The 15,214-nt window shown below is 51.4% G+C and overlaps 1 protein-coding gene across 4 annotated transcripts in view; it reads right to left on the reverse strand.

Annotated features, from left to right (window-relative positions):
• Positions 1–9,721: 9,721 nt before the first annotated feature.
• SNRK (SNF related kinase) overlaps positions 9,722–15,214 on the reverse strand; it is a 63,236-nt gene continuing 57,743 nt past the window's right edge. For all 4 annotated transcript variants that reach the window (XM_060109779.1, XM_060109780.1, XM_060109781.1 and 1 more), the window contains one exon: positions 9,722–13,585. In XM_060109779.1, the coding sequence (XP_059965762.1) occupies positions 12,355–13,585 (1,231 nt within the window). In that variant the 3' untranslated portion in view covers positions 9,722–12,354. The remainder of the gene's footprint in view (positions 13,586–15,214) is intronic.

Consider the following 15,214-nt stretch of genomic DNA (forward strand, 5'->3'; position numbering starts at 1 on the left):
CCCTGCATGGCACAAGTACTCACTGGTGGTTCCATGCTTGATGAATACTTTCTAGAACATTCTCCTGTCTTAAAACACCAGGGAACGGTAGCCGCCACTCCAGTCCTGAACCGCCAAGAGCTTCCCTGCAATTCCAGCCTGGGCGCCTGTGTTTGCTGGGAAAGGAGAAAGTTGAGGTGGGTCCTTGGACCCAGCTGTCTCCCCCAGAGCGGGTTTTGGGGACCAGTCACATGAGTGCGGTTGGGTGTGAGGCGGTGGGTTCCGGGTGGACCCCATCAGCTCACCTCCCCGCCGGCGGGCTCACAGCTGCCTCCAGGCTGGCCCTCCTCGCCCTGCGACAGTGCAGACCCCGGGCCCCCTGCGCTCACAACTGTCTTTCCCAGAAGCCTCCCCCTGCCCTTCCTCAGTCTGACGCAGCAGAACCACGTCACTTACCCAGGACTAAGCCAGCCACGCTCAGGGGAAACGGGACCGAGTCAGCCTGGACGCAGGGACCCACCTCACTGGGGCGGGTTCCTGGGCCTCGGGGAGGAGGAGGATGGACGTGGGAGCCGGTCAGGTGGAGACAAGAGGGAGGCTGGCAGGAAGGAGATGCCGCGTAGGCCCGCTAGGCCCCCGGAACTCCTCTTTGTGTCCCAGCGCTTGGAGTCGGTGGCGTCTGGCTCGTGGCAGGTGCCCAGGAGCAGGGGTGGAAGAAACCAAGGTGTCCTTCACTGCACATCTCGTAGTCCCCTGTCACCCTAACCGACCTGAGGGAGACACCCAGGATGACATTGCCCACCACTGCTCACCGGCCCCCGTGCGTGAGGAGGATGCCCGGCAGCGCCTCATCCTCCCAGGCTCGGCCCTGCCCTCTTGTTCCAGCCTCACCCCAGCCTCAGACCCAACCCCCGCGCCCCCGCTGCCCTGCTAGCCCTGGGGTCCTTGTGCCCCAGCCCCAGCCCAGCTGCACTGCCTCCGGCCTCTGTGGTGACTCACAGGACGTGCCCTGCGCTGCTCCCCACTTCTCCGACACCCCGAGGATTCCGGCTGCGGGAGAGCCCTCCTCTCGTCGTTCCTAGCCCGCCTTCCCCCATGGAGTGGACAAGAGCTGCAGGCACCGCCTACCTGGAACGAGTGCGGCAGGAGCCCAAGCCCGAGTACGAAAAGGTGCATCAAGAGATGGCGGCGCCAGCAGGAGACCGAGGCGGCAGTATCTCCAGACCGAGCAGGGAGCGGGCGGCCAGGAGCCCGGTCTCCTGTGCACACAGCCCACCCCGGTTCTCAGGGCACGTGAGGCCTTGCCCACACCGCAGTGACCCCAGGTCTTTGGACCCAAGCCCGGTCACCAGACGGCTCTCGAGGAGCCACTGCATGGGCAAGTCCCCAGAGAAGAGCCTCAACACCTGGGGAGAGCTGGAGACAGGTGATGCCCCCATTCCCACACAAGCCCCGTCCCACCGACCCTGCTGGGAGGGTCCCAGCGAGACGAGGCGTGTGCGACCGCAGAGGTGGCCCTCACTGGGCGGGATGCTCTCTGGGGCAGAGCCAGGTCGCAGCGCCGCTCCTTGCCTGCTGTGGCCTCTCCCTGACTGCCACCCTCCCTCAAGCCATGAAATACAGACTGTCACCGAGTCCACAGATTGCCAGTGCGCCCTGGCCCAATTCACTTCTCAGCCCGGCTATCCCCTCTCAGGCCACCAGCATGACATTCAGTTCTGGGCCACTGACATTCACTGGGCCTCCGAGGGCAGGGGCTGGGCCCGTGCCCCCCACACAGGCGCCCCCTTACTCTCTGTGGTCAGCCTGGTGGGCCTGCTGCAGGCAGGGGGGCAGGCAGTGGACCCTTCTCTCCCCCCTGGTGGCCATACTGACTCACTCCCCACCAGCACCTCCAGAGCTCAGACGTGAGAACAAATCTTTATGCTGCTGACTTTTGGGAGGAAACCAGAAGCAAATGGTTAGGGATACCCAGCCCTACAGTGAAGCCGGAGGCCACTTCCCTCCTTGATACGCCCTCTGGGCCTCAGTTTCCTCCTATTGTCCCTACTTTATAGATGAGAAAACTGAGGCACAGGGGGCTTCAGGGAATTCACAGCAGCGTGGCCCACATCTGCCAGGACGGTGCTTGCAGCCTGTACCAGGCCCTCGGCCCCAGCTCTCTATCAGCCCTGACCCTGGAGCTCCTGCCCTGCTTCCAGCAGGAAACTAGCAACAAGAAGACGGAAGACCAAAGGCCACAGAACAAGAACCCTGGGATCCAGACTCTTCCTGACCCAGTTTAACCCACGGCCCTGCAAGGACAGCCCCCGGCGTCGGGCAAGCAGCAGGTAATGGCGAGCTTCTTGCGGGTCAGCCAAGTCCGAGGACTGCCCTCCATGCCCCCATGCCTCGCCCTAGGGTGGCCTGAAGAGAGGGGACCTGACAGAAGTGGAGCCGCCAGCACCTTCCAGGGCCACCAGGGACTGGAGGAAAGCCATGGCCCCTCTGCCGGGGCAGCTGTGTCCTCAGGACTCTCCAGCCTGGGAGCACCCTTGCGTCACCACCACGAGGGGCCACAGCCTCTGCAGAGGAAGGAAGGCGCTTCCCCACGTCCTGACGAGAGACCTGTCTGTGGTCTTTGGTGTCTGTACAAGCAGGCACCTGGGAAGGCTATGGGACGCTCCTCCCAACCTCCTAAGAGTCAAAGTTAGGAGGTCTCGCGAGCTAGCTGGGGCCCCAACCAAGCCCTGCACTGGGTGGGCAGTGAGGCTGGCATCAGCAACTGGGCCTCAGAGAGTGGCCACAGACCCCCAAGAGAGAATCACCTGCACCCTGTTCAATGCGGATGCTCGGGTGCCGCCACCCAGGCCTGAGGAACGGGGTTTGAGCAGCTTGGCCTGGGGCTCCACGTCTCTGAGGATGCCTGCAACGGACGCGGTCACCCGCCGCACGCTCTGGAGTGTGAGAGCTGAGGGGAGCAGAGGCCCTGCCAGTTCCTCCCCAGGAGGGGCCGATGCTAACGGCCCCGCAGAGCCCGCCTCCTCCCCTGCTGCCTCGTCACCAAGGTGCCAGGTGGGGGCCTCCACGGTCTGGCAGGGATCTGGAGCAACAAGGACCTCCCTCGCACTGGACAGGCACCCCTGGGCCTGAACAGGACCTGGGGCAGAGGAGCACCGGGACACAGGACCAGAGAGACCTTCCAGTTCCAACACCCGGCGCTGGGTGAGTGGCACGGCCCACGGCCCTTTGGAAGCCCCTGGGATACCTGGGCAGGTCAGGGGCAGAGCCGCCACCACTCAGGAGGGAAGGGACGCCGGGCTTCCTGCTGACTGGTTTGTGAGCCTCACGTGATCAACGAACGTAAAAGAGATACGATGGCATTTTCCCTTGAGCTTGTGGCACAGATCATGCAGATGACATGTGGCCTCCTCTCTGGACCTTTCTGGCTGCTGATGAACTCCCTGGGAGGACGGAGAGAACGCGGCACAAAGCATCGGGATCACGTGGCTCCTTCTGCTACCCACTGTGCACAGCCGAGAGCACCGCGGCCCAGGCAGGAGGACGCGGGAAGGGCAGAGCCGGGTGAACCCAGGTCTGCTGACCCTCGTGGCGGGAGCACGACCCCCCTGCCCCCTCCCCAGCAGGTGTCCAACAGGCCCAAGGTGTGAAGGCAGTCATCTGCTCAGGACCAGGAAAATCATCAAAGTGCCGAACAAAGGACCAGAGGGCAACTCAGTAGTGCAGACACAGATCCACACTGCCCTTTACACAGCTGTCTGGCTCAAAAACAGGAAACAGGGCTTTCCCGGTGGCGCAGTGGTTGAGAGTCCGCCTGCCAATGGAGGGGACGCGGGTTCATGCCCCAGTCCGGGAAGATCCCACATGCCGCGGAGCGGCTGGGCCTGTGAGCCATGGCCGCTGAGCCTGTGCATCCGGAGCCTGTGCTCCGCAACGGGAGAGGCCACAGCAGTGAGAGGCCCGCCTACCACACACACACAAAAAAACAGGAAACAAATATGCTTCCACCTTAAGGGAGGCCGAAGAGCCACTTACAGTGATCTCTGCCCCTCCAATCCCAGAACACAAGGCCAAAAACTGGCACCACAGGGCTGGCTCTTTGCAGATGGAGTCAGCTAAATAAACGAGGAGACCAAGCATGGTACCAACAACTGCCTTCCAGGACCTGCCCAACTGCCCGCCAGCCGGGACGCCCTGCCCGTGCCCTGGATGAGCAGCCCCTGGCATTTGGGCCACAACTGAAGGAAGGATGCAGGTAGGGATCTGCGTTAATAACCTGAACCGACCCAGTGATGTGCTGACTCCCACCTAAACCGTGTGCCCACTGGTCCAGGTATTTGCCATGCTTCCTACACAAACACACTGAAGGTACTGACTCCTTAACACACCACAGGCATCCCAGGGCCGAGAGACGGTTCTTCCTCGGTCCTAATCTGCTCCCAGACAGTGGGTCCCAGGGAAGCTTCGGCACGCTGGAACCGTTGTGAGACATGTTGTGAGACCAGGTCTCAGCCCCTGACTCCAAATGCCTTACCATCACGAGGTGTAACGAGCTGCCCGACATGGTCTCATCTGCGTGTCCGCATCCCTCAGGACCAGGGGTCTCACAGAATTTGGAATTCTTTCAGGTATTAGAAAGGTAACAAGATGCATAGACATCTGTTACGTAAGAGCTCCGTAGCCTAGTGCTTTAATACTGTTTTGCCCAGCCCTCTGGAAGGTCAGAGGTCATCCACTGCCTCCCCTCGCCGCACGCAGCGGGGCAACCTGAGGGGTGGGCTCTGGGGTCGGGTCAGCGCCGTGCCTGTGGGCAGGCCCTGTACCCTTCTGAGCCCCACAGCCCGCCTACCGGTCCCTTCCCGCGGGGCGCTCTCAGAGTACCACCCACACACTCACCATCACTGCGGCCGCCTCACTGCCGACACTTCTCAGAGAGGCCTCCTCAGGACCTGCTTCCACCTCTCGTTCTCCTCCGCCTCCGAGCTGTCTCTGCTGCTCAGGGACCACAGCCTCAGCGAGCAGTTCTTGGGCTCACCTGTCGCTCTCCTGCTCGGTGGCCTCCACTCCTTGCTTCCCTGATGACTCCTCTCAGCCCCACACTTGTGGCAGCCCCTGGGCTTCTGTCTCTGGCCTTGGCTGCTCTCTCTGGGCCTCTGCTCTCGCCAAAGCCTCCCATCCTCATGGCTGAGATCACCTCCTTCATACCTGCATAATACAGAGCTAACCCCTCGGCCCGGTGCATAACCTGCAGAGCCCAGTGCAAGATGAAAATGCAGTCCCCCTTTTCAAAAGTTTCAAGAATTTCAAGACAACAAACTAAGAGCAGAGTGTTAAACCAAGAGAGGGCCCTTCTAAGCAGGATCCCTGAGTGACAGTGGGATGCTGAATCTGTCTCCTTTCCACCCTAACACTGATGTTCCACCTGGCAACACTCTTTCTAGCCATGCCCTGCAGTACTCCAGTTCTTCCAGTCTTCCAGTCCAGAAACCCTGGAGTCCCTGTGAAGGGATAAAGCAGTCAAGAAGAAGAACGGACCCTTCTCTCCCAGCAAAGTCCACGCCTGTCTCCTGTGGCTCACAGGGACCGATGACCCGGATCCTACCCAGCTCAATCCTCTGCCTCCTGCACTCTCCCTCCCTCCCCTGGCTCACCTGTCTTGGAACTCTCCTGGCCCTCACAGCAGTGCCCTGTGACCCGTCACCACCTCTGATGGTCATCTGGTGCTAATTTAAATCCCTGTTTCTTCCCCAAGGGCATTATGAACTCACAAGGACCAAGGTTCTGTGTTTTCCCTCTTCTTGACTTTCCAACACGTAACGCTTTGCTGGGAGAGAGGTGTTCGGGAGTCGGGGATCCTCAAAAATACAAATGACTCTCCAGCAGTCACAATGTGCTTGGCTTCCATCAGCTCAAGAAAGGCTAGATCCCATTTCCCCTTCTCAACTATCCCTCGCCAGATCCAGAAGCCCGAGGAACCCAATCCTTGCTGGACTTCAGGGCAAAGGGGTAGCCTGAAGTCTGGCATATCCTGCTGCACAAGGAGTGAGCAAGAACTGGAATTTGCCATCTTTGACTGAGAGCTGATCAGTACATGTGCATGAGAAAACTACCTGGAGCGGGAGAAAGAAGCCCCCAGGAAGGCAGTAGACTGACCAACGCTTAGAACTTACACAAAGCTGAGAACAGTTCATGCTCCCACCAGCCAGAGTGGAAAGAGTTCGGTAGAGTGCTTAGAAGGGTACTGCTTCAGTGGTGGGCCAAATTAGCCCTGAAGTCTGCTCTGGATCTGTCCTAACACACTTTAAAAGCAAGACCCAAAAGGATCCAACTGATTCCAAGTAACCCTATGCCAAAACGAAACCCAGCACTTTTTACATGAATACAAAATCCAGCACTCAACAATGTGAAATTCACAGTGTCTGGCATTGCAATAAAAAAACTGTCAAGCTAGAATTCTATACCCAATGAAAACAGCCTTCACAAATGAAGTAAAAATACCTTTTCAGACAAGCAAAAGCTATCAGAATATAGTCAGCAGACCTGCATTATAAAAAATTTAAAGTTCTATAGGCAGAAGGAAAATACCAAAATGTGGATCTATACAAGGAAATGAAGAGTGATGGAAATGATAAAGATGCTGGTAATATAAGACTTTTTCCATGTTTCCTCTCTTAAAAAGAAAACTACCTAAAACAAAACTGTGTATGCACATGTAAAAATAAAATGATTGACAGCGGTACAAAGAAGAGAAGGTAGAAAACGGAAGTATATAGTTGTAAGGTTACGTTCTATAAAAAAATGAGAGGCACACAGCCAATAAAAAGTGCTTAGTTAAACCAAACGAAGGTAGTAAAAGAGGGGAAAAGAAAGAACAGATGAAACAAGTAGAAACAACTAGAAAGAAGGTAGATTTAAACTCAACCATGTTGATAATTACACTAAATGTAATTGGTCTAAGTACTCCAAATAAAAGGTAAAGATTTGCAGACTGGACAAAAAAGCAAGACCCAACTACGTGCTGCCTACAAAAAAACAAAAAAAAAACCCCAAAACTCCTATTTTAAATATAAAGATACAGATAGGTTACAAGTAAAATACACTCCCACAAGTCAAAAAGAGTTAGAATGCTATATCAGTATCACACAAAGTAGACTTCAGGACAAAGAATAATTTACTAGGGATAAAGAGCAACATTTCAGGGCTTCCCTGGTGGCGCAGTGGTTGAGAGTCCGCCTGCCGATGCAGGGGACACGGGTTCGTGCCCCGGTCCGGGAAGATCCCACATGCCGCAGAGCGGCTGGGCCTGTGAGCCATGGCCGCTGAGCCTGCGCGTCTGGAGCCTGTGCTCCACAACGGGAGAGGCCACAACAGTGGGAAGCCCGCATACCGCAAAAAAAAAAAAAAAAAAAAAGAGCAACATTTCATAATGATGAAAGGGATCAACTCATCACAAAGACTTAACAATCTTAAATCTAACAACAGAACTTCAAATTTCATAAAGTGAAACTGATAGAACTAAAAGGAGAAATAGGCAAATCCGTAACTACAGCAGGATTTCAACACTTCTCTCTCAGTATTTATATAATGAGACAGAAAATCAGTAAGGATACAGAAGATTTGAATACCATTATCAATCAACTTGAGTTAATTATTGACATGTGTAAAACATACAGAACACTTTACCAGCAAGAGCACTTCTCAAGCACTCACATAAACATTCACCAAGATAGGCCATTAGCTGGGCCATAAAACAAATTTCAGTAAGCTTAAAAAGATTTAAATTACACAAAGCAGGGGCTTCCCTGGTGGCGCAGTGGTTAAGAATCCGCCTGCCAATGCAGGCCCGGGAAGATCCCACCTGCCGTGGAGCAACTAAGCCTGGGCGCCACAACTACTGAGCCTGCACTCTAGAACCCATGTGCCACAACTGCTGAGCTCACGTGCCACAACTACCGAAGCCTGCGCGCCTAGAGCCTGTGCTCCACAATAAGAGAAGCCACTGCAATGAGAAGCCCATGCACCGCAACAAAGAGTAGACCCCCCTCGCCGCAACCAGAGAAAGCCTGTGCACAGCAATGAAGACCCAACGCACCCAAAAATAAAAATAAATGTACTAAAAAAAATAAAAATTACACAAAGCATGATTTCTGAACAAAACAGAATTAAACTAGAAATTAGTAACAGAAACTTATGTGGAAAATCCTCAAATGTTTGGAAATTAATCACCTCTCAAAACATAGCATGATTTAGCTTTTAGAAGGATCACTCACAATGCTGAATGGCAAACAGATGAGAGAGACAAGAGGCAAAAGTGATGAAACTCTTTAAGAGGCATTTTATAGTTGACCAGATAAGTGATGATGGTGTCATGGACCAGAATGTCAGGAGTGGAGGCAATGAGGTGTCAATATTTGAATGGTGAATAAGATGTGCTCATGGATTGGATGCTGGGATCAAAGAGGGTTGACACCATGATTTTTGACTTGTGCAAAACAAATGAAGGCTTAGAGTTGTCACTTATGAGATGGGGAACAGTAGGGCAAGGATTTGAGGGGGATTGTGAGTTTGGGACTTGTACAAATTGAGGTGCTTATCAGACACATCCAAGTAGAGAAATCAAATAGGTAGTTGGAATCTGGTGTTCCTGGGAGAGACGTGGGCTAAATATATTTCGGGCTTCTACCAGCACATGGATGTTAAGGATCAAAAGACTGTGTAGATACAGAAAGGATCTAGAATCGAACCCTGCGGTATTCCAAGTTTAGTGGTTGGGAGAACGTGGAGCTAGTGGACTGAAGAGCAGCAAGGTAGAAGTAGGGTCCTGAACAACGTGAAGTTTGCAAGGAAGAGTGATCAACTCAACAAATGCTAACGTGGGACTGGAAGTGACCACTGGATTAGTGTTTGTCTGGCTTAGGCTGGGCTGGGAGTTGAGGGGAAAGGGAGAATGTGCTAATGGGTACAAGGTTTCTTTTGGGGTTTATGGTAATGGTTGCACAACTCTGTCAATATACTAAAACCCATTGAATTGTACGATATAAATCAGTGAATTATGCGGTAGGTGGATTATACCTGAAAGCTGTTTCTAAAAATTGACCACTGGATTTAGCACATGGAGATCACTGCTGACCTTGAGCAAAGCAGTTTTGGTGGGGTGACAGCAGCAGTGCCTGATTGGAAGAGTTCAGAGGTGAGGAGAGGAATAGAAAAATGTGGCAACAGCTAGAGAGAAAAGAAAAGATTTAAGGGAATAAAATGATGTTTGTTTTGTTTGCTGTTAGGAATAGTCTAGTAGAGAGGCAAAGATTGATGGTGCAAAGGGAAGAAGAGAATGACAAAGTCCTCAGGTCTGTCTCACTTAACACCTATGAAGTCTTCAGGGGCAAGTGAAGGGACTTACCTGCAGTCACACTACCGGGAGGAAGAGCAGGGCATGTGGATACATATGAAGGTAGGAAAGAAGAAGTGGGAGCTTGGGGGCAGTTCTAACTGCTTTGGTTTATTTACTGAGAGCATGCTGACTGGCTGAGTGAGGAAAGCAGATAATTGGGGAAATAAAGTTTAATTAATGGGCAGTCCTGGGACCCACCTGAGACTTATGGTCACGAGTTTAAAGTGAGAACAGTCACGATTGCATTTTTTCAGTCACATCTGGTGGTGCAGGTGCGCACACAGCACGTAGAACTTCGGTCTAACCCAGGCCGGGACTATACAGAGCTGCGTTCATAAGAAGAAACAAAAATATGCGACACAGTTTATATTGCTGAACACCGATATGCCACTTTATTATTTGGACTTTTTTTTCCCGTTTGTCACATACCTGTCAATGTTTACACAATGAGGAATATCAACCAGCAGTGGAAGCAACCGACCAAATCAGCTGATAATTCTGTACCCTCTTAACACACATCAGTTCTTACTCGGAAGGGACATCTTTGAGTCAGTCTCACGGCTACTCGTAAAATCAGTGTCAAGATTGTCACAACTTTAAATACAGATAGAACTGCCAGAAGTACATCATCTTATATATGTATATATATGTATATATATGTATATATATATACACACATACAGAAAAATACAAGACTAACTGTTTTTCCACAATATTTAATTTACACACTACTGTAACTCTATGCAACTTCTGAAGACAGGTTAAGGGGTACAAGAAACTGTTTAGAGCAAGTAAGTCATTTGGTCCAATATTATCTTAATGTAATGGTTATTTGCTCCCTCCCTTTTATGTGATGACATACTATGACATACAACACATGCACAGTCATTCACTTAGGAACAAATGAGTAAGACGCCACTCAGACTAACGTTTGTATACCCAGCGGGTCAACCAACCACACACAACTAGTAAGGCTATGATACAGCTATGCAGCATAAATGGTCAACACTGCTGATCCTAAAAGTGAGCACCATATATACATTTGAATATAAAAAACCATTGAAAACCAAACACATACGGGTTAGTTAAAAGGTGCCATTCCAAGGCTATACATAATCACAGGAAAAAGTATTTACATTACTTGGAAAACAGCTGCAACAAAGAGTTTATTGCCAATGCCCTTTATAAACTTCTCTCCTACGTTTAATACAGATGTTACGCTCACTATCTATGTGAACCACACATCTTATTTCTGGCCCTTTATAAGATCCCTGCTCAAGAATTTCAAGCAAATATGTTCTATGGCTTCACCCACACACCTATTCTCATAGCTCTCAATTATAAATATCACAATGAACTAGAGCTGTAGCTTAAAACGTATCTAGCCTAGGTCTAGAAAGTAAAATAAGTATTTTGACTATCATCTTTACTTAGTTTAGTAAGTATACTGTGAAATTCAGAGTTCTGAGTAAAACATATGAATCCTAAAGCAGCAGAGCCAGTGTGCACTTGGAGAAACCGTGACCAATGGAATGCCGTCCTTTGGTGCTCAGCCCACTCTGTGGACCAGGCGACTGTCACTGCAGAGACACGACAGGAGGCTGATGAGTGTGGGAAGGCCCTGGGGCCCAGCCACATCCTATCACCAATGTCCCTAAGTGTTGCTTTTAAGACCCCCTGGGCACAGCATGAAAAAGTAGCATCTGGTCCCTTCCAAAATGATACTGTGTCCTACAAGACAAAAGCCACGAAAGATGATTATCTGGTCAAAAGTAGTCTTTGTACAGGAATAGTTTAAAGCAAAAGTTCTTTAATTATTGTTTTTGCAGGAAGGCAAAGTGAAAAACACTTCCAGCAGGAAAAAAAAAACAAAAAAACAAAAAACAAAGCAGGCTTTGTGCATTTTTGCTTGCTTTATGTGTGAATTCTTACCCTTTTATGTATATTTTTTAATCAGCCAATTTTCATAGGTAGCTGAGCTAAAAGACGTAAAAGAATGGAAGTTAACAAAAGAGACAACCTAATTATCAAACTCCCCAAAATCAAATGCCAATAATCTTTCTTTTTTTTTTTAATTTATGGGGTTTTGACTTTGCCAACATCTGGGTACACCTTTGCTTCTATATTAGGCCCTACAGTTTCTTCTACCTATGTGGTTGTAAAGGAACCCTGGGGTGTGCCCTCCAGGAAGGAATTAACACCAAGCATCCTTTTGTTCTGTTAGACAGACACACACTCTGTAAGTAGAGTTAAGACATCATCAGTTCACTTTATCACATTACAAAATGAGATTGTCTGCTTGTGATTTACCTCTACGGGGAAGCTGCCTTATAAATCTAAGTACTTTATCTCACCTATAACAAAACAAGAAAATCTTTTTCAGTTAAATTTTAAGAGCCCAAACTGTTTTCACACTATAGCTTAAGACAAACAGGTGTGGGTATGTTGAAATCATGGTTTTAAGGTTGTCAGTGCAGACGCTCACTGTACTCTGCACAGGCCCTGGCGTCTGGGGGCACGCGGCACGCTTGCGGGCTCTAGGCCTGATGGCATCACAACTTTATTGCTTTGGTTCTGCCTCAGACACCAGAGTGTGCCTCAGATCACGGAGGTTCCATGTCACAGAATGTCGGAGCAGGAATTTAGGTTTTTCACAAGGAAAAGCATTTTTTCTCTCTCTAGGTTAAGTGCAGAACATCAAATTTCTAAGTGCTCCATTTATATTAGGTTCCAAATATACATTTTAATTTAATCCTGATCATCCACATTAAAATTATAAATGTAAAAATTACACAAGACTTTTCGGCTGGGGAAAAAAAAGGAGTGTCTAGCAGCATGCACAAAGACCATGCATTTGTCAAGTCGTCAGGCGAACAAATGAAAAAGTAATAAATAATTGCCCGCTTTAAAAGAGGAAAACCGAAAAGGGACCAGTGAAGTGAGCCGGTCTTCGCCGCTCTGAGCAGGAAGGAAGCACACCGAGGTCAGATGACGTGGCAGCAGCTGGCCTGGCTGGAGGCACACAGCAGCCCCTCCTTGGGGTTCCGCTGGATGTTCACAGAGATGGTCTTTTCGCACAGAGGTAGCTGGAGCACGTTGTTTTTCAGATTCTTGCTCTTTATCCGGTCCAACTCCACGGTGGTGTTCGCCACGTGGTCGGAGAAGAACTTCATGGCGCCCACGGCTGGGGCGGGCGCCGCACCGCCTGCAGAGCCGATGCACATCTTCCAGGCGGACTTCTCCTGGACCTTCACGCTGGAGAACGACAGGCTGCCCGGCGGGTCGATAATGTACTTGGCACTCCCGTGCAGCTGGGAGCCGAGGCAGAGGCCCATGAGTTTGAGGCTCTCCACCAGCTCCCCGGCGCCGCGCGCCGCCAGCTGCGTGGACGTGGAGGAGCCGGGGCCGGCGCAGCGGCGGCCGCTGCCCGACGTGCCGCCCGGGGCGCTGCCCGAGCCCCCCGTGGGGCCGCCCCCGCCGGCGCTGTGCTCGCTGGGGCTGGCCTTGTCCGCGCCCCCGCCGCCGCGGCTCGGCTTGCTCTGGCCGCCGCCACCGCCGTCGCCCTCGCTGCCTGGGGGCCCCTCGCTGCTGTCCCGGCGGTGCCAGGAGTAGGTGAAGCCGCTGTCTTTATCCAGCCGCCGGCGGCTCTCCGAGTCGTCGTCGCTGGTCTCTGAGCTGCTGCAGCTGGAGCCGCGGCCCTGACTTTTCCTGCGGTGGTAGCGTTTGTGGACCGTCCCCGGGGAAGCAATGTTCATCTTCAAGCGGCTCAGCTTGGGAGGCAGGTTCTCATCCATGTCGAACTCGTCGTCCGACTCCCCCTCCTCGAATATCTGGTTGAGGACCGGGGCACTCTTCCTGGACGTCAGGCGGTTGGTCACGGACGGCTTGCGGCGCAGAACCACCTGTGTTGAGAGGGACATGGGCTTCTTGTCCTCCTCGTCTTCCTCCTCGTCTTCCTCCACCCGAAACAGACACTTCCGCCCACTGGCCGCGGGTTTCAGGCTGGCGGGCGGCCCCGTGGACAGCGCGGGCCCGGCCAACTCGGGGAGGTCGTCTTTCTTAGCCGAGTCACACAGGCCTTTGCTCCTGTGGCCGTTGAGGACACTGTCGGCAGCCCGAGCAGGAGACTGAGGGACAGTCGCGTGGGACAAAGGAGTGGCCGTGAGGTCATCCTCAAGGTCCTGGGGCACGTCAATTTTGGTTGGCCATGACTGCCTATGTAAGAGGTTGAAAAAAAAAAGAAAAGCTATGTAATGGTACACAGACTTTACCCAAGTACCTTAAATAAAACTTACTGGGACAAAATACACAGACTTTACAAAAAAAAAAAAAAAGAAAAGAAAGAGACAAAAAGAAACAGCAGCCTTGCAAACCCATTCAACATCCTGTAAACATCACAAGGACACTAGAAGGGCAAATGTTACTTTGACATGTGGTTCAGTTTATGGCTTATTGGCCAAATGAAAACTTCATCACGGTTGTCAGAAAAGGGAGCAAACATCTTTTCTATAGAAACGTTTTATACCACAAGAAAAACCTTTTTAGAAAGTACAAGAGAGTTGTCACCAAAGCAAAACCTGAACACAGGTTTTGCTCCTTTCGGTCTTAAGATCACAACCTTTGAAGGTATATTACTGCTAATAAAATCACCTGAAATTTCCAGTCCTCCAGATTTTACTGGATGGTGTTAATAGTTGGTGTTTACAAAAACAAATGGAAATAGTTTACTGCATTTAAATATGATACTGGAGAGGAAAGTCAGTGTATACTGGCATACATAAATCTCTTCTTCACCAATTAAAATATGCACCCTCTAAACTAAATACATACTTTTTTTTTTTTTTTTTTTTTGCAGTACGCGGGCCTCTCACTGTTGTGGCCTCTCCCGTTGCGGAGCACAGCCTCCGGACGCGCAGGCTCAGCGGCCATGGCTCACGGGCCCAGCCGCTCCGCGGCATGTGGGATCTTCCCGGACCGGGGCACGAACCCGTGTCCCCTCCATCGGCAGGTGGACTCTCAACCACTGCGCCACCAGGGAAGCCCAACACATATACATTTTTAAATGACCACACAGGAGTCCGGCATAGCAAAATCCACTGTTATTTAAACTTTGATTTTATCCCCTAATCCAGAGTCACCCAAGTAGTAAGAACACTGCTTGGTAGCCCAAGGAAGACTTTTGAAAGTGAGGTCTCCAGCCTGTTTTGAATAAACATCTTGAATTCTCAACTGCCCTCTCTGCCCAGGGGCACAGCAGACACCAGTGACACTGAAACAGCCACTGGTACGCTGACACTTCCACTTCACACCCCTTACGTTATCCTAGACATAAAACCCAACTTAAACCTATAGCCTTAAAAAACCCACAGGCATTTACAGCAGACCTCTTTCCCCCAACTCGGAGCCTCCTCCTCTCTCTCAAGGAGGGAGTGGGTCCGTCTGCTGGTCACTGCTTGGTACTTTATAGAAGCTGGGTGTTCAATGATTCTGAGGTCAAGCAGCGTCTCTGGACGACTCCTCTGTCCTCACAACACAACTGTACCAACTCCAAATGAGCCTCGGGGCCCTAGGAAACGGCACGTAACATTCCTTTCAGGCTGCTCCTCAAAGAGCAGCCACCCAAAAGGTCACCCTGGCAAACGCTGGGGTCCCTGTAGTGGGAGGCAGGTGTGGACAGTGCATCTAACCCACCAAAGCGGCAGCCAGTCCACTCGAGGAGGGCAGGACACAGATGTGCCGGAGGCACTTCTCTCCCCACCAACCCCAAGAGAAAGCCAAAACCACCCTCAGAACCCACCCCCAGAAACCAGATGGGTAAGCGCTGCAGCTGTACCAGACACGTTA

This window comes from Mesoplodon densirostris, chromosome 10, assembly GCF_025265405.1.
Source record: "Mesoplodon densirostris isolate mMesDen1 chromosome 10, mMesDen1 primary haplotype, whole genome shotgun sequence".
Classification (NCBI taxonomy): Eukaryota; Metazoa; Chordata; class Mammalia; order Artiodactyla; family Ziphiidae; genus Mesoplodon; species Mesoplodon densirostris.